General features: G+C 42.6%; 2 protein-coding genes across 7 annotated transcripts in view; both read right to left on the bottom strand.

Annotated features, from left to right (window-relative positions):
• The window catches only part of LOC134672789 (RNA-binding protein lark), a 529293-nt gene that overhangs the window by 262821 nt on the left and 244458 nt on the right, over positions 1-22014 (bottom strand). The window lies entirely within an intron of this gene.
• Positions 723-22014, bottom strand: part of LOC134672859 (uncharacterized) — a 32971-nt gene continuing 11679 nt past the window's right edge. The window contains exons 3-12 of the mRNA XM_063530809.1: positions 13723-13898; positions 12069-13063; positions 11185-11247; positions 9577-9772; positions 8724-9121; positions 4516-8497; positions 3300-3430; positions 2966-3126; positions 2746-2848; positions 723-2298 (exon numbers count right to left, since the gene is read on the bottom strand). Coding sequence (XP_063386879.1) covers positions 2003-2298; positions 2746-2848; positions 2966-3126; positions 3300-3430; positions 4516-8497; positions 8724-9121; positions 9577-9772; positions 11185-11247; positions 12069-13063; positions 13723-13898 — 6501 coding nt within the window. The 3' untranslated portion in view covers positions 723-2002. The remainder of the gene's footprint in view (positions 2299-2745; positions 2849-2965; positions 3127-3299; positions 3431-4515; positions 8498-8723; positions 9122-9576; positions 9773-11184; positions 11248-12068; positions 13064-13722; positions 13899-22014) is intronic.

Genomic DNA, 22014 nt, shown 5'->3' with positions numbered 1-22014 from the left:
CATATGATGCGGTGACCACTTACCATCAGGTGGGTCGTAAACATGTTACCCACCGATGTCACAGAATAAATAATAGTACTAGGTACAGAAGACTCACTCTCTAACAAAACGCGTCTGTCACGATCAGCGCAGATATGGCCGCTAGGTGGCGACAGCGCCACGCGCGGCTTATGGCAAACCCCAAAATTGGGGTCGAACGGATGGACTTTTAACTGCCTGTAGCAAAGCGACAACATCGCGGAGTGAGCCACGCCTGCCGATGTATTAAAAAAACACATATACACTGTATTGTCTAAATTAAAAGTAAATTTTAGTTAAAAAAAAAGTAACCCTTTTGTAGTTCATTTCGTTTGTGTGGGGGGGGGGGGCGCAAATTTGGTGCCTGCCCCTGGCGCCATATCCTCTAGCTACGCCTCTGTTTGTGACTTTATAAAATACCCCGTTTCCTAAATCTTGCCGCTACAGCGTTTTTTAAACCTTATAAACGGCAGATTTAAACTAGCAATAACTTCCTACAAATCCAAGAGCTTGCATTTGCGTTGGAAAAAAAACGTAATACTTAACTTCAAAGTCAGGAAACGCGTTAAAAATATCGAAAGAATTACGCGTGCTGAGTAAATTTAGCTTGTTCCCAGTGCAAGTAAGTTTATTACAATTGGTGGTTATTGCTACTTTAAACCTCGTTAAGTTCGATAATAGGTCCCGATGGCGCCGAGTGCCGGCAGATCTTTATCAAAATTCAACTGACGGCCGGCGAAACGCCTCTTAACACAATTTTAATGTACGTGCAGAAACTAAACGCAACTAACCTAAAAAAAACTTAAAACGAAACGCAAAATTAAGTGTTAATAACATTTGGCAATAAATTACTGGGATAACACGAAATAATCCTTAAGCGAAACATAACTATCTTAATTATAAAACGTTTAAAACCTACGAGTGTAAAAGAATACAAAATATAAAAAAAAGATAACCGTCATTTAGGCCTGTTCGTCACTGGTGTCGGTAACTTCACACAAATTTAGTTTCCAACCGCATAAAAGGAACAAAAATCTCAAAAATATTTGGACTTTCGTCATTCACACAGTTAATTATTAAAAAAATAATTCAATTATTACGTAATTCATTAAATTTTACATAGTATTACAGTTTTATGTGGTTCGGAAACTATCTGTGTGTGAAATTAGCTTCAAGCAATCAAACCAGCGAGCGGAACCAATCCATTCTGCTCCCGGTATCACATTGACAAACGAAACTCATAATATATCTTAGTGTTAGGTCCTACTTACGCGATCTATATACAGCCTTGTGTTAACTAAATGTAATACATTTACAATATCTTACACGGAAATTAAGCAGAGAGGACGATAAAGAGGCACTTCGAAGAACAGATTACATTAAAATTATAAATTAAAGTCGTCGTAGACTGCACTCGGCAGTCAGAGTTCAATGTGTACATACAATGTATACAAAATATACATACTTCGTTATTAGACATACAATATGCGATCCGAAAAACAATTGCACTTTTCAACAAAACCAAAGACCTAACTAATTTCTTTGGGAATTGAGAATATATTAATTTATTATGATTTATTACGCATCGGACGATCACAATACGAGGTCGATACGAACCGGTACATACAACAGCGAATACAATTTATTGCACTACATCATTATGCTATATCTCCGCCGGTCAAATATAAACAGGTTTAAATTACAATTTATCCGCAATTTTGTACTTTGTTCAGCATCAAGATACCGCGCGAGATTCCTACACTAAAAAAAGCCACTACCGACAACCGAAAACCCGGTAAGGCGACCGAAGCGGCGTATCGAACCTACACTACTTTATATACACTAGCTTACTTATTTGTACTTACGATACGATCGGTTTTTGGTCAATGCGCGTCACAGACGTCCGTCACAAAAACACTGGAATGCCGCGTGAGTATTTCGAGCACTACTCGTTAGCTTTCGGGTCACCCGGCTTGGGTTTGGGCTACCGACGCATAGTAGAGTTCAGGCTCTGCAGGCCGAGGGCTGGCGGGGCATTAATGTACCCATACGCGTACACATTCGGTTGCTGGGCTCTCGGATCCGGTGTGGAGTACTGCACGGGTGTGTTGACGTTCATCATTTGCAGATTGTTGAACTGCTGCTGCGGCGGCATGCGGTACGAGTTGGCGAGGCCGACGCCGACGCCGTACTGCGAGATGATGTGCGAGTTGAGGTTGGGCGACATGCGCGACGTCGGCGCCATCTGCATGTGCTGCATCGGCGACAGGTTGCCTGGAACTGACACAAAACATTTAACTCACAATCACTACTCACATCAAGAATAAATACAACGTTTTTAGCAGTTTATAATAAAAACAGAACATTTCCCAAACTGGCATCACTTTTTAAGTTTGGATAACTTGTGCGACGAAATAGTACCATTAAATTTCGTGAAGTATACAAAAAAGAAGTTGATCGGGTAAGAGAAAAAAATGGATTGCGTCGTATATGCAGTCAAAGGAACAAGATAAATATGTCGAAATTGCTCCACCGAGACGTATTCAGCTCTTAAATCCTTAAATTTTAAATTGAGTGATTATCTACGGTCGAAAAAATGCACGGGTTTTTTTTTCCATACCAATTTGGTATGGAGATATTATAGTTTGAGGACAGGAGAATTTTCCTCATTATCCCACGTAGACGGTAGTTGTAACTGGGCAAATGTAGTAGTGTGGGTTAACTTACTAGGCGCGGGCGCAGAGTGTGTCCGGGTGCGCGCGGCGTCGAGTTGGTTGGGCGCCGGGTAGTACTTGTGATAGTGCTGTGCGCCGCCCGCCTGCTGCGCATACTATTAACAAACATGACATCATATCAATACACATGTTACATTACTTTTGTATCAAGCAGAAACGTCTGCAAACGATGCTACTAAGCTTCGAAAAAAATTAAAAGTGAAGGTACCGACCTGCTGGTGGTGGTGTTGCGGAGCCTCGGCCATCTGCTGCAGCTTGGCGAGCGAGCAGGAGGGCGCCCACCCGCCGCCGTGGTACTGCTGCTGCTGCTGGAAGGAGAGGTAGCCGCCCTGGTAGCCCGCGCCGGCGCCGCCCGCTGCCGCTCCGCCGCCGGCTGGAAATATACCGGGATCAATATAGATGTAGTCGGCACGGGAGTACATTTTGTGGTTTTTAGAGGGGCGTCGTACTCGTAAGAATGGTGTAAATAAAGTTAGACCGAGATAAGATTGCGACGGTTTTGATAGCACACGCAGGGCAAGTGTCAATCTCATGAAATGGTATTACCGTGCGGCTGGTGCGCGGGGGGAGTGGTGCGGTGCCTGGCGGGCGGCGTGGCGGCGCCGCGCAGCGCGGGCTCGCTCTTGGCGCCGCCCGCGCCCGCGCCCGCGCCCGCGCCGCTGCTCGCGCCGGCGTTTCTGCAAATAAATTCATACTCTAAAATGCATTCCGATCGTCAAAATTTTAGAAGCGTGTCACCCCCCCTGGCGCTCCTCTTTAAATTGTGTTTAATTTGCAAGACAGGTTTTGGATCTCATGAAGTCGACCATCTCGGCGTTCTCATAAAATCAAGAATGATGATGAGATATATTTAATGAGGGACGCTTGTAGAAACTGACCCACAAATCTAGTACCTCCGAAGTACTGACACAGACGACTATCATGAAAAGTAGTAAATTATTACCGATCGCAATATAGCAAATACGTCATAAAAATCCTCTCGACAACATGAAACAAAATTTTATAGTAGCATATAATTGGATACAAAATTGAACACTTGTTTTGTTTGTGTTAATTGTTTGACAGTTTGTGTTTATGTTAGTCTTAATTTTTTTATGTCAATAGTACAATAGTACATTATTGTCGAGGCTCGGAAGTAGCTACTTGCAGGCTGAGGATTCGTTTTAAACGGACGACCTTGGGAGTCCGTTTAATTGAATCCGAAGCCAGCAAGTAGCCTTCCAGCCGAGTCATATATAGTGCTTTTCTCAAAAATGGTGCAAGAAATATAAATATCATAGAAATATTTTACAAAAGCAACATTCTTACGTATATATTTTCACAGAACAAAGCCCTTGCCGCCTTTTTATTTTTTTTAATAAAAAAATAGAAGTGTATTTTTCTGCCGAAAATACGCCAACCTATTTGAGACAGCTAAATAGTCGCGGTACTAATCATCTGTTTGGCTGTTTAATGGGCCTGTGCCTTCATTTGATATGGCCATTTCAACTTTTAAAAAGTTTGGAACTCGACAAATAATGGAATTTGTATGCAACATTGCAGTCCTAAAATCGAGACTGCAATGTTTTTAACTTTTTAATTTTTGACTGACCATAAACTCCGCGCTTCGCGACCTATTTTTTACACGGCAAAGTCGACTTTGACGTCCATTTTTGAGAAAAAGCATATTAGACGCTTGAACCTTATCGCAAGTGCTAAAAATAAATAACTAATTTCACATCAAAAACTCAGAACAACTTCCCACAAAATTATAAAGACTCACCTATTTCTGTTATTGATCTTCTGCTGTTTCGGCGGCTGGTTGGGCTGCGTCATAATCGAAGGTATGTGTATCGCCGAGTGCGGGTACTGAGGGCTCGGCGTCGCGTGCATGTAACACGGAGACGCCAGATCCGATCCGATACTTGAGGGAGACTCTAGTCCTAGCTGCGATACGTCGAGTTCACAAGAAGGGTACTGCACTGAATGTACTGAATTGCTGGTCGAGTCTGGAGTATACACTCCCATAGATTGCAAAGCCGGACTGACCGCTTCACACATCTCTTCCTTACTCTCTTTAGGAGATTCCTCCTTCTTTTGTCTACTTTTCTTTTCTATTTCCTTCTCTTGGCTGCATGGACCGTTGTTGAATGGAGTTTTACAGCCAGGGGAGGTCAGCACTTGAGGACTTTGCTGTCGGTATTCGGCGCAGCTGGTAACAGCTTCCTGTTGTTTGACTTGGCGTTGCATCATCTGTTTCATTTGCGCCTCGTTTTGCGCCTGAGATTTTTTCGGCTCGCACTGCGTTTGACAAGCTGTTGTTGTTTTTGACTGTTTGGAAGGTTTACAATCATTCTTCTGCGAGCATTCGGACGCTTTTGAAGTCGGTGCTTTAGTTTCTTTAAAATGCGGAAGGCCGGTAGTGGCGTAGATGCCGGATGAAATCGCCCCGTAAGCTATGTTATGGAAATCCTTCTGATCATATTTCGGATGGAGCTTTTGGGGCGATTTCTGCATCTGTTCAAGATGAGGTAGATTGAAACCTTGGAATTTGTCAAGATAGTTTTTGTCGCTGTTTTTCATGTCGAGAAATCTGTTGTGGTCCCATGTCCCTTGTGCGAGACGCGCGGGGTCCCAGGGCGGCCACTGGTACTGAGCATGAGATGTGTGGTAGTTTGGGATTTGATTCATGGGGTAGTCTTTCGGGACGAGATCATTGTCATAGCGTAGCTTGGGGAGCATTTTGTTTAGATCATTTTGGTCCGGTTTTAAGGCGAGCTGCGTAGTGCAAGTTTTGTCATGTTTGACTGTGTTGTTTTTTGAGTCACATTTAGCGGTGTTAGTTTTCTCTTTCTTAAAAAAATCTTGCTTCTTCGGCGCTTCGTTGGTCGGTTTTGTTTCGGGCTTGCTAGTGACGGGGCCGGCGTTGGTATTGATGACGTTTATAGGGACTGACGTCTCCGGCTTTCGCGCGTTAGCGTTTTGCTCTGGAAAAAACACCACTTTGGGCTCGGGCGTGCTTCTCGGAGTGTCATTTTTGCTTTTCTTTTCCGGTTTCTCCAATTTGCTGTGAGCTGAATTCACTCTAACATCTCTGAGCTTGCTTTTCTCCCTTGGTTTTAAGTCCTTATCCTGTGAGCTACACTGAACGATATTCATAGATCCTCCGAGGGAATTCTGAATAGCATTACTATTTGCAAAATTAGGGTCCATTTCAGAGCCTAAGTTTACAGCGGCATTGGCGCTTTGGCATCTAGGTAAAAAATTGATGTCTGTAACATTGGGTACTTTGGGTATCACTGGGTTGATGACTGGGGATGTAATGGGATGAGGCACTTCTAGTTTGGTCGGTTTGCTTATCACAGGGGAGTCAGACATGCTGTTAACTCTGTTAGTTTCACTGGTCTTCATAACTTTGTCTGTTTGGACGGCTTGAGACTCCTTGCTGACGCTAGCTCTATGGTTGAGGTAGGAGTGCTGCGCCGTATTAATTTGCTGTATCGTCATGGAGTTACTCACAGTATTCTGGTAGTTGATCATATTTGGTTCTATAACATTTCTCGTGATGACCATCTCGTCTTTTCTTGGATTAACCAAGTCATTTCTAAAAGTGATTTCGCTTTCTTTGCTAACAACGCAATTTTGAGATTTATTTCTCTCCATATCTGGGTAGGAATCAAGTTTAGGCATTTCGGGTAATTTCATATTGCTCATGTCTCTTTGAAGGTCCACATTCTGAATGATTGAGTCAGGTTTAGTTGGAGACTTTTTCTCTGTACTTTTAAGCTCGTCCATAGTCTGGTGTTGGATAACTGTTTCCTTTCTTAATTCACACTTTTTCTGTTCACATTCAGAATTTACTTTTTCTGGAGTCCTTTTTTGTTTTGGTGACTCGTTGATAACAGATTTATCATTCAGTTTTGGTGGCGTAAGGGGCGATGGGCCATTATCAGACTCTCCTTCAACTACTATAGTTTCTATCTGATGTATTTTAGGAACAATAAGATCTACTGGTGGTCTACTTGGATTCACTTCCTCTTGAATCTTGTGGTCTAGCACTATGTGAGCGTTCTCTGTGGACACAACTGGTATAACCTTAGAAGGGCTTTCGTTTTCTTCAACCTCTTTAGGTTTGTTTTCATTGTTAGTTTGCGCCGGTACCGTGTTGTTGGGTTTAGGAGAAGGTAACGGACAACTTTGGCTGTTATTGTCGTCTGATTCTGATATGATTATAGTCTCTTTGTCGTCTAACGAAGATTTAGTTGGTGACTTGATTTCGCCATTTTTCGCTTCTGTCTGCTCATCTACTTTTTGCGACTGCGACTCCGGTTTTGATTCTGTAGCGTTGACGGCGGGTGATTCTACGTCTTCACTGGCTTTGTCATTTTTCTCACTGTCTTCAGTGGAGGTTTCTTTAATAACTTGTTCTTTCTCAGCTATAGATTTTGGTGAGTCCATGTGTATACTATCAAGTTCCATGTCACTGGTGTGATGATCAGTGCTGTTCTCTTCTACCTGCCGAGGACTGGCGGGTTTGCTGGATACACTTCTTTTGTCTTCTACCTCTTCCACATCCATTTCATCATCAGCCTCCCCAGAAGAGTCCTCAGAGCTGTCTGAATTCTTGCTTTTCTCCTTGGGTTTTTCGACATCTTGACTTTTGGGGGAAGTATTGTTTTGAACAGGCGATTTGGGCTTTTCTTCCTCCACAGAATCGTCGTCAGTTTTGCAGTTGGTTTCCTCGTCCATTTTTGCTTTCTTGGCATCAGGGGAATCAGTTCTGACTTTATTAGCTTTGGTGACCTTTTGTCGCTTCTTAGGACGACCACGCCAGGGATGTTTTCGCTTGGCTTTCGCTTTGACACTGGCTGTTGCGGCGACTGAGTTCTCGAGGGTATCTTCTTGGCTATCCTGGCTATCAGAGGCGTATGTCTCCTTTTCTTTAACACTCTGTCTCCTGCTTCTGGGTGTCGGAGTAGGATTGGAGTCTTCATTGAGCTCATTCTGAGTGACTCTGGAGGACCGTCTCGCAACACTTTTACTTCTCTGTTGCCGCGGCGTCGTCTCCTCTGGTTTCTTATCGTCCTCAGTTAAATTGGATTCGGAAAGCTTTCTGTTTACATCCCGTTTCCTCTTTCTACCGCCCTCCTGAGCGAGCGTGGGAGTAGTCTGGTAAGTTGTTTCACTGTACTTGAGAGGTCTCGTCCGCCGTCGCCCGGATGACGTGACCTCAACTGGTTCAGGGGTCTTCTCCTTTTCAATTTTGGTCTTCAACTTGGTCTCCGCTTTGGTGACTGGCGTTTCAGGTTCTGTCGCCGTGTCTTCACTCTCAGTTTTCATTTCCTCGTCGTTCTCAGTGTCCTGGTCGGCGGAGCCTTCGTCGGGCGACCTGAAGGGGTTGATGGTGGGGGCCAGAAGCGGCGTCCACCTGAGGCATTCTGGGTCGATTTCCAACCGCGGTCTACTTCTTAATTTTTTCACGTGACTATCGACCTTATTCCAGTCTATGCAGAGGCCTAGTTTCATTGAGTCATTGTTGGGTAGGTATCTGACGAAACCGAGCAGTTGGAAAGTGGCGGCGATGTCGTTCATGTGCATGCCCGTTGTATGCGCGATGTCCTCGAGCGTGAACGGTTTGTCTTTGTGGTCGTGGAGGAACTCGAGTATGACCGACTTCCAGTAAGCGTGGTACGATACTCGGCCGAGGTCGGATAGAGGTTTTTCTGGTGTTCCGGGTTGACCTTCCTCTTTTGATAATAAATAACCTGAAACAAAAATTATATTTATATTATTTAATTCAATATAACACAATAGGGTACTTCCCAACAGTTTAAACTTGAAACCAATTTCAAGATGCTTTTTGCGAGTCACCTTTTTAAAGGTTTAATTTATTGAGTTCTTTTTTGGTTTATATAAAATACTATATTTTGATCACAAGAAAGTACCCTATCATAAATAAAAGGAATATGTAATAAAGATTCCACCACTCACTAAAATGGATGAGAAACCGCCCGTAGCCCTGCCTCTGGTACTGCGGCATCGTCATAATGCACGACACATTGTACTTCTGCTGACAATGCTTCTCTTTCGAAAAATATCCGACCAGATGACATCCTTTATTATCATTCTTAGTTAACACGTAGAATAAGAATGGTTCAACGTCGTAGTAGAGCGTTTTATGGTCGAGGAAGAGTTTGGCGAGTAGGCAGAGGTTCTGGCAGTAGATTTTGTTGGCGTTTCCGTCCACTTCGAAGACGGATATGTCTCCGCAGCGGTAGATCTCGGTGGCGGGCGGGTGCCGCCACAGGCACTTGTCGAGGTGGCGCATGAGCACGGCCCGACTTTTCGCGTATTTAAGGCAGAATTCGCACAGGAATAGCTTGGGTAGCCTGAAAGAGAAAATTAGAAAATTACACCTATGAACACAAACTCATGTTTTAGAATGGGTTATTTTGAGGAACATTTTAGAGATTTTGATGTAATGGGGAGTGTTTATGGTATTGTTTTTAGGTGCGGCCAGAAGTGCAAAGGACATTACGAGTATAGTCGCTAAAATGGACACAGAGCAACAAAATAGTCCTGTCAGCATTTTAATCTTTTCCTTATCTTTTTACCTACTTAAAATGTTCAGTTTGTTTTAAATGATACGCTTATAAATATCTGATAGCTCTCCCGACCACAGAAGCAGGAGTACATTGCTAATTAAATATGGGTCGTTTCTGTCTCGAAATCAACTAAGAAAAGTACAAAAGTGCTCGTCGTAAAGTGCAAAAGGCCTACTCGAATAAAGAATATTTTGAATCGAATTACAAATTATTTATAGTGGATCGAGGAGATATTTGACCTGGCATATTCCTGCGGGAAGGGGCTGGAGTACCAGGTGTCGATCTCCCACTGGCCGAACTCGATGGCGGAGGGGCAGCGCGGCGGCGCGGCGGCGGGCGCGGGCGCGGGCTCGGCGGCGGGCGCGGCCGCGGCGCGCGCCGCGCTGAACAGCGACGCGTCGCCCGCCGTCACGCCCGGCGGCAGCTTCTTGCTTTCTGGAGGGAGACGGTGGCACATTGGTATATACAAATTGAATTACGTATGCTCTTGAGAGGTGAGAATTGTGGCATTTAGAATTCTTAAATCTCGAGAACGATTAGATCCGTACGTTTGGGTTATTCATGTAAGCTAGTTGACTGAACATGGTTAACTGACATAACTAAACAAATTAACGAATGTTTCTTAAAGATTTGGAATATGAAGCGCCCAGATCGAAAACTTTTTGATAGTTACTTCAAATGACAATTTAAATAAATAAGCTCTTAAAACTTTTTACCGACCACAGCATTTAAAAATCATTGATATGATTTATGTCGTAACTTCAGTCAACTGACGATAAACATAGTTAGAAAACGAAACTCCACTGAAAATATAAAATGTTACATACCAAAATTAATATTAAATTATTGATTAAAATAATCTTTTTACACATAACATCTCGTTTTCTTACTAGGATTGCAAAGGGATATAATACGTTCAATATGGACATGCTTACAAGTCAAATAACCTCTGTTTAATATATTACATTTCTGGGACCTTTTCCACTACAGTACAGAGTGAAACAAGAGCGCAACGTTGTTAAACTGTGCAGTTAGTTGCCCACTAAATGTTCCTTAGATCTTACAACGTTTTACTACGAATCAAACGTTACCAAACATTGTACAACCCGTACAAAGTACATTGTACATATGTGAACAGAGCCATCATAGTTTTTACTTTTTTAACATATTTTTAATGCATAATAATGATTATCCTCTAGCGTCCCGTCATGCCAATGCAAATTAAACTCATTATTAAATGGAATAGAGTTGCTTTCGTTTTATTAACTTTGATTTTAAAATAAAACAAATTCAATTCTATTGTGTAATACCATTGATTCACTTTGTTAATTTTTCTTGGTGGTGCAATGGTGGGCCGCTAGAGATTAACTTAATAATCTTGATGGATCTGATCACTAGAGAACAAGACATGAAATAAAAGGAGAAATCCAAATTACACTAAATTACAAAAGAAAATGAAAAACCGAAACTGTAAATGAAAAGATTAATCAGAATTAATAGGAAATCAAAAGGAACTCAATCACCACTGTAAAATGATTAGTACATGTGAAATGATAAAAATAAAAATTGTTGACGCGAGACAAAAGCTATGGAAACTATCATCTGCGTCAGAAACATAATAAAAACGGACACCACATGACTCGCATCACTTGTATCTTGCGTCAAACATAACCGTAACACGTAAAGCTGTACATTCACGCATGTACGCGAGCGAAAGTGCATGTGTGGTCGCCTAAACCCGACAAGTCACCGGCGCCACCGTCGCTTCGAGCAGAGAATGAGCCAATGAGAGAACACGAGCACCACGGCCACCAATCAGAGGACGATCCACCACGAGACACTTTCACCCGCAGCACGGAGCCGGCCCGAGATGACGCCCGCCGTCTGCCGCCCTGCCTTGCCAACCGACGCTGGGGAACTTAAGCAGTATATCCCGTCCAAATCGACAAGTCAGCTTGTAGGCCCAATATTCATCACGGGGAAGAAATCTTTCTTGTCCAAATTCTTGTGCGGTGTCGATTTTGACGCTCATGTCGATATACAGCTTAATTCAATAGCGCCAAGCTCTTCGGGTATACGAAATGGCCAGTCATTTACATGTCAATCGGTGATATCCACTTCGATTACTTGAGAAAATCACACTGATGAATTGCTGGAATTGTCTTATGGGATCCCATAAGAGAAATATATGGATACCGCTGAATATCTGTTAGTCCATAAGGGTGTGACACAAAGTTGTCTTATAAGATTCCATAAGACAAATTCGTACAATGAACCGGTGTTTTTCTGAGGATCTCTCTGGATGTCCCGGAAATATCAGCCATTGTTTGAAGACAGCGGTACTGAGTGACTTCAGGCTCGACACGTAAATGAGTGCAGAAACGTATAAGGGGGTTTTCAGAAAGAAGTGTCCCATTTACTTTTCTTCGAAATCTTTTGGATTGTTTCGACTCAGAATCACGAGTACTACCGATTGAAGACAAAGAAGCGTCCCCATTATTTTAGTTTTTAGGTAGTTCATAGGTGTTAGTTTTGTGTCGGTCCATACAAAATGTACTTATGTGAAAATGCGTATTTCATCCAGATAATTTTTTTATTGAGAAGTTTTTTTTTTGTTTTTTTTTTTATTCGATAGTCCCCGTGATTTTGACTGGAATTAAGCCAAAAGTTGATACTAAAAAAAAGTAAGCGGGACACTCGATTCAGAAAATTCCCCTTCAGGCAGGCAGACAGGGCGGGGCGGGGCGGGCGGGCGTCGCCGGGTCGGCGGCCTTACCCGTCTGATTGCTGGCCGGGGCGGGCGCGGGGGCCGGGGCTCGCTCGAGCGCGAGCGCGCGCGTCAGCTTGTCGCTGTCGTCGCTCGCGTGCCGCTTGCACGCCGCCAGGCGCACGAGCGACGAGGCCGACAGTCTACTGTTGCACTCCTCTTTCGGTACTATGTAATCTGGGGGCGCGCTCGGGCTGCGCTCGCGTTTTAACGTCTCTAGGTGCTTGCGGAAGGTGCTGCGGGTCTCCTTTAGGACCTGTCGCTCGGCTTCTCTGGTTTCCGTCAGGGATTCGCGTCGGACGGATTTTTCTCTTCGAGGCCGCCCGCGATGCCTCGACTGGGATCTAGATTCCGTTCGTACCGAGTAAAACTCCGACAGGCCGTCGAATAAGGTTGTCAGGAGCCGCTCGCCGCATCTGCTGCGCCGCCGAGCTATCCTTCTCGGCTCTAGCTTCTGTTTTCTAGGGGATTCCGAGCGTCGCTTCGACTCTACGGGTTTCTCTTCGATCTGCCGCTGCTTCTGCGCTTCGGCGGCGAAACCCCAGGCGCCTTTGCAGGAGTCGCTGGCGAGCCGCTCGAAGATGGTCGGCGTGTGGACGGGAGACTGAGGGGGCGGGGAGTAGAGTTCTCGAGGGGGGGACGGGGGCGAGGACGAGTCGGAGTCGGTTGAGGGTTGGCGCCTTCTCCGGCGCTCTAGGCGCAGTTCCAACCGTTGGACTCTCGTGACCCTGACGCCGTTGAACCTCGCCCGGTCCCAGCCCTCCCAGTCACTGGAGGAGTCGCGCCGCCGCCGCTTGACGAGGTTGAAAGCGCTGAATCTGAAAAACTTTTGTTTCTCCTTGGACATTCTCTGGTCGAGCGGCGCGGGGGGGTCATTACCGTCGGAGGGCTCGGAGTCCGAGGCCGCGCGGCGCGGCGTGCGCGCCTTCTTCGTCCGCGGCGTCGTCGCACCACCCGACCTGCACACAACATTTACAAATTTAAATATATCTAATTAAATCAAAGTCACATTTTTAAAGCCATTTGAAACAACTAGTAACTTTAAAAAAAAGTACAGGAAGACAATATGAGAATTATATACTCGGTCAAGCAGATCTTGCCAGTAGAAAAAGGCGGCAAATTTGAAAAATGTAGGGGCGAAGGGATATCGTCATCGTCCCATAGAAAATTTGAATTTCGCGCCTTTTTTTACTGACATGATTTGCTTTACCAGCTATATAAAATCTCGACAGGCGGAGTTGCAGTAGTGACCCACGAAATGGCATGATAGAGTTAACCATATAACCATATAAGGAGGAGGTTACTTATACTTACCATTCGAGGTACCTCAATAGAGGTAACCAGGCGGCGTAGCACGGTGGCGTTTTTATCCCTTGTCACCATATCTGTCACGTTCTAACAAGTATGTAAGTGCGAAAGGGACGCGCATAGTGATAGTCGATAAAAATGGAACCGTGCTGCGCCCGCAGATTATAATGGCGGAGAAGAGAGAGAATATCCTACAAATATCTCACCGCTTGGGAGTAGAGGCATTGCCTTACAGAATAGTTTTGTAGTGGTGACCACAGTGTAACGGCGACATAAAGAGATTCCACCGAACAATGATTGAAGTACTCACCGCTTGGGAGTAGCGGGCATGTCCTTGCAGGTGGCGCAGCGCCAGGGCGGCGGCGCGCAGTGCGCGTGCGCGTAGCGGGGCGCGGCGCCCGAGCAGGAGGAGCAGCGCGCCGCCCAGCCGCCCGCGCTGCCGCACACCGAGCACCACGCGCACTCGCCGCACGACCAGCGCAGCGCCTGCAACCGATACAGATATTAATTATAAAGTCCATTTCAATAGAACTTGCGAACTATGTAAACAAACCGCCATATTGAAATTGTCTCTGAATGATGAATTTACTAGTGATGGGCAAGAGTCTTACTTAGTCCTTTACTTAAGGCCGAAACACACATTTTAAACTTTTAATTAAATATCCAAGATACAGTTATATATTGTTGTATTTTACGGTAACGATTGCTTTATTAGTGTATAGTGTATGTGTTTCAATGGTGTTTGATGAGATGATGTGAAAATTCAAGGAGAAACAGTGACAAAACAAAGTTACGTCCTTTGTTAGCAAGTTCTATTGGAATGGACTTTACTCGTAGAACAGGATTTTGAACGTTATGGTATTCATACAAAATATGGTGCTTCCATTGGTATCCTAAGGGGTTTTTCAGAATAAATGGTTTATTTTGGGATATTTAGACTCAGAATCACGAGTACTATTGAATGAGACAAAGAAAAAGTGTCGTCAGTTTTTCATACAAATTTTGGGTATCAGTTTTGTAACGGTCCATACAAAATGTATATGAAAATCCACCAAACCGAGCTCGCACTAGAAGGACAAAATAGTAGACAACCGAGTGCCTAACTGCCTACGGTGTCGTCGGTGTCATAAGACTCCACTAAAACCTTAATGAATTCACAAAAAGATTAGTAGAAAATTAAAACGACGTCGAGTTGTAGGACCAACATTTTGGTACAAAACGAATAATTATTATTTCTAACAGGAAATCTGCCATTTCTGCTCTTTACTAAAGCTATTGATCGGCCATAAGTTTAAACTAATTTATTACCAGGAGATCTGGTTATTTCAGTCAATTAAACACCGTCCGATCGACACAATTAGACACAGCTATCGTTGGAATAAATTATCGATTAATTTATTCGCAAAACGTGACGATTCGTGAATGAAGCGATACGAAATCAAATTTTATTGGAATTTGCAAATCACGTTTTGTCTAACCGGTTGCAAGTTTTAGTCGTTATTCGTTATGTAAATTATGAATAGGCCATTTCATTCTTATTATTATGTCGTCACGTGAACTGGGTTTGAATTCCAAGAAGTAAACTTATCATCATTTTGATACAAAGTATGTATGTATGTATGTATAAACTCTTTATTGTACAAAACACAAACTAATCGACAATTTATTAGAAAGTTTCTCGGTATGTATATTTTTTTTTACATAAACTTGTACAATATGTTATTTTTATTAGATAATCATTTTGTTATATGCGTTGTTTTATTGCACAACCAAGACTATTACCGAGTTTGAAGTTAAGAGTGCTATTACATTTCGGGGTTGAGCGAGTTTAGGTATTTTACGCGCTGCGGCAGGCCGTGCGAGCTCAGTATTCCGATCCCTTCTACCACACTCGCACTACAATGATGGATTAAACATTCTTGATCCTTCGCGAAGCATATTGAAATCAACCATAACAACACTAACTGTACTTAACTTATAAAGTCCTAAAACTGTTATTTGGTAAGTACGAAAATACTAAATGCAGTGCAAATGAACATAGGGGCTGTTCATAAATTACGTCATCTATTTTTGACCCCCCCATCCCTCAAATCATCCAAAAATCATGCTTCGGATGACTCTGTTTCCTCCTACGTCATGCTACCATCATCCGATGTCCAGACCCCCCCCCCTCCTCCCATTTGAAACGACGTAATTTATGAATAGCCCCATACTCGTACTTATGAACGTATATTACTCGAAAGAAATTATAGGTACTCGCTTATTTACAAGAAACAAGTTACAAGAAACTGAAGATACACAGGGTCTGATGATGGAGCTGGAAGGTGGCCACGGGTACCAGTCTATCATGTAACTAAACCACTTCGTGTTTGGGCTCGTTTGATTCGTCTCAACAAGATCTTTGACACTGAAGATACACAGGGTCTGATGATGTAGCTGGAAGGAGGCCACGGGTACCAGTATCTCATGTAACTAAACAATTTCGTGTTTGGGCTCGTTTGATTCGTCTCAACAAGATCTTTGACACAAGACAGTACTCAGGGTCTGATGATGGAGCTGGAAGGTGGTCACCATTACCAATCAATCATACAACTAAACAACATCGTGTTTAGGCTCGTTTTATTCATCTCAACAAGATCTTTGACACTAGGTGATACTCAGAGTCTGATGATGGAGCCGGAAGGTGGTCACCGGTACCAATCAACCATGCAACTAAACCACTTCATGTTTAGGCTCGTTTGATTAGTCTCAACAAGATCTTTGACACTAGGTGATACTCAGAGTCTGATGATGGAGTTGGAAGGTGGTCACCGGTACCAATCAACCATGCAACTAAACCACTTCGTGTTTAGGCTCGTTTGATTCGTCTCAACAAGATCTTTGACACTAGGTGATAAACCAAACACGAAGCCCAAACACGAAGTGGTTCAGTTATGTGATAGACTGGTACCCGTCGCCACCTTCGAGCTCCATCATCAGACCCTGAGTAGTATCTTGTGTCAAAGATCTTGTTGCGACGAATCAAACGAGCCCAAACACGAAGTGGTTCAGTTACATGGTAGACATGGTACCCGTGGCCACAGTCCAGCTCCATCATCAGACCCTGAGTACTAACTTGTGTCCAAGGTCTTGTTGAGACGGATCAAACGAGCCCAAACATGAAGTGGTTCAGTTACATGATAGCAGTGTTGGCAAAACATCAATTCGAATTGACGATTGACGATTGAGAATTGACCGATCAATTCGAATTGAGGATTGACGAAACTAATTCTAAATCTACTGATTGAAGATTGACGATTACTAATCGTTAATTCGAATTGATCGGTCAATCCTCAATCGTCAATTCAGATTGACGATTACTTTGTATGTACCTACCTAATGTCCTTTTTATTTAGGCCATTTTTGTGAAACTGACCAAATGCGTTCAAAAGCGGTGTCTGAGTTTACCAAAGGTTCCGAAACATGTTTCCGACGGCTATATGAAGGATGTCCTTTTTGGAACATTTTCGGGACTTTCCTTGAAATTAACCGATAGCGTTCAAAATCGATATCTGAGGTGCCCAAAGGTTTCGAAACTTGTTTCCGAGGGAAATATTGAGAGATGTCCTTTTTTGGGACATTTCTAGAAATTACCCGATTGCGTTTAAAATCGATATCTGAGGTAAACAGAGGTTTCTAAACATTTTTTCAACTGCAATATTGAAAGGTGTCCTGTTTTGGGACATTTTAGTGACATTCTTTGAAAGTGACTGATTGCATTCAAAATCGATATCTGAGGTGCAAAATATGGTTTCAACGGCAATATTTAGATTCTACACTTTAGCCGCGTACTTACTTTACTACCTGCATTACGCCACCCTGCTGAAAAAAGGTCATTTCTCGGTATTGCCGTCAGAAACATGTTTCGAAACCTTTGGGCACCTCAGATATTGATTTTGAACGCAATCGGTTAATTGGAAGAAATGTCCCATAAATGTCCAGAAAAAAAGGAAACTCCGTCTGTATTGCCGTCGGAAACATGTTACGGAACCTTTGAAAATCTCAGATATCGTTTTAAAGTGCCAACGATCAATTTAAAAAAATGTCCCGAAATGGAAGCGACATCCTTCAATACTGACGTCAGAAACATTTTTCGGGACCTATGATCGACATCGATTACGAATATGAACGTAATTGGCCAATTTCGAAAAATGTCCCTAAAAAGGACATCAGTCAATACTGACATCAGGAACATGTTTTCGAACCTCTGGGAACCCCAGATATCGACTTTAAGTCCAGTAAGTAAGTCCCTAAAAAGGACACCTTTGAAAACTAATCTTAGGGAAAGGAAAGGGACCCTAGGTTAATCTAGAATGAGAATTGATTTAATCCGAATTGAGGATTGATGCGTTAATTCCAATTGATACAATCGGATTGACGCGTCAATCAGAATTAAATCAATTCGAATTGATAAATTCGGATTGACGCGTCAATTCGATTGATCAATCCGAATTGATTTAGTTCAGATTGATGCCAACACTGCATGATAGACAGGTACCCGTCGCCACCTTCGAGCTCCATCATCAGATCCTGAGTACTATCTTGTGTCAAAGATCTTGTTGAGATGAATAAAACGTGTCTAAACACTAAGTGGTTCAGTTACATGATAGACTGGGACCCGTGGCCACCTTTCAGCTCCATAATCAAACCTTGTGTATCTTCAGTATCAAAGATCTCCTTGAGACTAATCAAACGAGCCCAAGCACGAAGTGGTTTAGTTGCATGGTTGATTGGTACCGGTGACCACCTTCCGGCTCCATCATCAGACCCTGAGTACTATCTTGTGTCAAAGATCTTGTTGAGACGAATAAAACGAGCCTGAACACGAAATGGTTTTGTTGCACGGTTGATTGGTACCGGTGACCACCTTCCGGCTCCATCATCAGACCCTGAGTACTATCATGTGTCAAAGATCTTGTTGAGACGAATAAAACGAGCCTAAACACGAAGTGGTTTAGTTGCACGGTTGATTGGTACCGGTGACCACCTTCCGGCTCCATCATCAGACCCTGAGTACTATCTTGTGTCAAAGATCTTGTTGAGACGAATCAAACGAGCCCAAATACGAAGTGGTTTAGTTGCATGGTTGATTGGTACCGGTGACCACCTTCCGGCTCCATCATCAGACCCTGAGTACTATCTTGTGTCAAAGATCTTGTTGAGACGAATCAAACGAGCCCAAACACGAAATGGTTTAGTTGCATGGTTGATTAGTACCGGTGACCACATTCCGGCTCCATCATCAGACCCTGAGTACTATCTTGTGTCAAAGATCTTGTTGAGACGAATAAAACGAGCCTAAACACGAAGTGGTTTAGTTGCATGGTTGATTGGTACTGGTGACCACCTTCCGGCTCCATCATCAGACCCTGAGTACTATCTTGTCAAAGATCTTGTTGAGCCGAATCAAACGAGCCCAAACACGAAGTGGTTTAGTTGCATGGTTGATTGGTACCGGCGACCACCTTCCGGCTCCATCATCAGACCCTGAGTACTATTTTGTGTCAAAGATCTTGTTAAGACGAATAAAACGAGCCTAAACACGAAGTGGTTTAGTTGCATGGTTGATTGGTACCGGTGACCACCTTCCTGCTCCATCATCAGACCCTGAGTACTATCTTGTGTCAGAGATCTTGTTGAGACGAATCAAACGAGCTCAAACACGAAGTGGTTTGGTTGCATGGTTGATTGGTACCGGTGACCACCTGCCGGCTCCATCATCAGACCCTGAGTACTATCTTGTGTCAAAGATCTTGTTGAGACGAATAAAATGAGCCTAAATACGAAGTGGTTTAGTTGCATGGTTGACTGGTACTGGTGACCACCTTCCGGCTCCATCGTCAGACCCTGAGTACTATCTTAAGTCAAAGATCTTGTTGAGCCGAATCAAACGTGCCCAAACACGAAGTGGTTTAGTTGCATGGTTGATTGGTACCGGTGACCACCTTCCGGCTCCATCATCAGACCCTGAGTACTATCTTGAGTCAAATAAATACATATAGAATGTCAGGTCGTTTCAAATATTTTTAATCCTGTCCGCTAGTTTATTAAACTGTACCATTATAAATTATAATACTATAAAACAGTGCTAGGATCAAAGTCTCTCGTTGCGGTTTACACGCACACAGTATAGCGTTTTACACGGCGCCCGCCGCACACAATGATAAAAAACCTCGTCGTCGCCGTTGAAAATGTGCGGAGCCGACCGACACACGTCCTGCCTGTACAAGCTCTGCCGCGGCACTGAGCTGGCGAGCGCGCGTCATTGGTAATATAGAGTAGTTTTCAAAAAATTGCCAAAAAATTATAGTAGAATTTCATAAACACTAATGTATACCAACAGTATAAGCAAACGTTGCAGATTGCTTGAGTATGAAAATGACTTCGATATTAAGTAGATTTTCGTAGAAATTGACACTTGTTTCGGAGAGAAAATTGAGTTCGTTTTACTTTGATTTTCTCTTTCTCAAAGGTATGTAGGAAAAATATCGTTTGATATGCCTAAAGTACAGGGTATTAGTAATACAAAATAGCCAGGTTTAGCAGAGTAAACTTCTCAACATTTCCAAATAAGAGCTTGCCGTTCAGTGCTTCACGGGGTTTTTCGGAAACGACCATCAGAAAAAAATTCATTACTAATTTAATAAGTCCTTTTTCTAATATTTACAACGATATTTAAAAAGATAAGAAGACGCTTTTACTGGAACAAGTACTCATTGTTTCTAATAATGAGCACAAAGTCCTGAATTTCGTCGACTAGTATCATCAATTTTGCATTATTTCGACTTTTCTTGTAAGAGCGCTCTTAAGCGACTCAATTATCTTAAAGCCGGTAAATGGCGCGTTCTATGGATGCCCCTACACTAAAGCCTACCCGTATTTAGGTATACAGTTGTCGTCAAAAACATAATCGAACTAGTAGAATATGATTTTACATACTGTAATTCGATCTAAACACACAACTACTGTCAAAGCGTCATAACGTGTTTTTGTGCCTATTACTGTTACGACTTATTCGATTCATATTATAATCGCAATCGATAAAATGAAAGTAGTTTGTAGTGTTATTGTAGCCTCGTTTCACGAAGTTATCGATATAATCATCTCATCGCAATGCTGCCTCGAATGCGTGATTCGTATGAATCACTCGGTTGAAACAAGGAAATGGTTTGGCTGATTCCTGGCGCGTGTTGTAACTTTTACATCTTTCGGTTGTTTTTTACATAACTATATTAACTTCATTTATAGACTAAATGGATGCATCAACATTTATTGTGTTGTTATTCTGTCCCGTCATCCAAGGGATTATATTAGTAGCCATAGGCGTACGCACGGTGGGGCAAGTGGGGCAACTTGCCCCACCCTGGTCTGTGGTCTGACGAGAAGCTAAAATTTTTTAGGAACAATTAAGGCACGTAACCATACTTCTGGCCCACCCTTTAAAAAATGCTGGGTACGCCTATGTTAGTAGCATAATTTGTATGAAATCATCATCCAATGAAGGCATTCATGTTGCCTAACGCGAGTATCGAAATTTAGTTAAAGGCCTCTTTATTTTTTATTGCACAAATGATTGAGAATAAAAGATAAAGATTTTATTTTACATTTAGGCTTTAAAACGTTGTGTTGTGTTGGAGAAATTACTGTATTCCTGTTTTCAAAGCAGATCTAATCAAATGATAATAATCACAATACATTTTGATGACTTCCGTCCCAAGCGACAAAAAAATATTCAAATACGATTTCACTTCCTCTTTCTTTTATAATATAATTTATATACTTGTTAACAAATTATTGACGTAGATATAGCCAAAAATATTTAATACATAATACAGGATAAATAATAGTACTAGGTACAGAAGATTCACTCTCTAACAAAACGCGTCTGTTACGATTAGGACATATATGACCGCTAGGTGGCGACAGCGCCACGCGCGGCTTATGGCCAGCCACCAAAATTGGTGTGGAACGGATGTACTTGTAGCTACCTGTTGCAAAACGTCGAAATCGCGGAGTGAGCCACGCCTGTCAGTAGTAGAATAAATTACGCAAACGAAGTCAATATAATCTGCTCTTTAACACTTTACTCGCTGACTGCACGCACAGTTGCATTCCATATCCGGTGGAACTTATGAATATGATATTGTACTAACAAAAACACTTAAATCGGTGACTCTTATATCTTTGTAATAAGGTTTACTAGATGTACACCATTTAAGAGTCACATGAACATACCCTCCATACAATCGAAGTGACGCTCTCATTTTCAAACGACATTCTGAAATGACATGAAATTTAACATCACATTCAAGTAACGTATATTTATGTCTATTTTTCGTTGCTAGAAATGGTAATACAAAATTTCTACTCACTCTATTTTCTGTGTATAAAAAATTTTTGCAACAAAAATAATTGAATATTTTTTATTTAAGATACTCGTAGATATATTATATGTTACGTAATTCATTTAATTTAAGTATGCCTTTTTTAATATGAGAGCGTAATCTCGATTGTATACCTAAAGCAGGCCACTGACGAGCCTTCCAAATGGATGCCGTTACAA

The sequence above is a fragment of the Cydia fagiglandana genome, chromosome 17 (genome assembly GCF_963556715.1).
Source record: "Cydia fagiglandana chromosome 17, ilCydFagi1.1, whole genome shotgun sequence".
Classification (NCBI taxonomy): Eukaryota; Metazoa; Arthropoda; class Insecta; order Lepidoptera; family Tortricidae; genus Cydia; species Cydia fagiglandana.
This window is presented reverse-complemented; position numbering and strand designations above follow the sequence as displayed.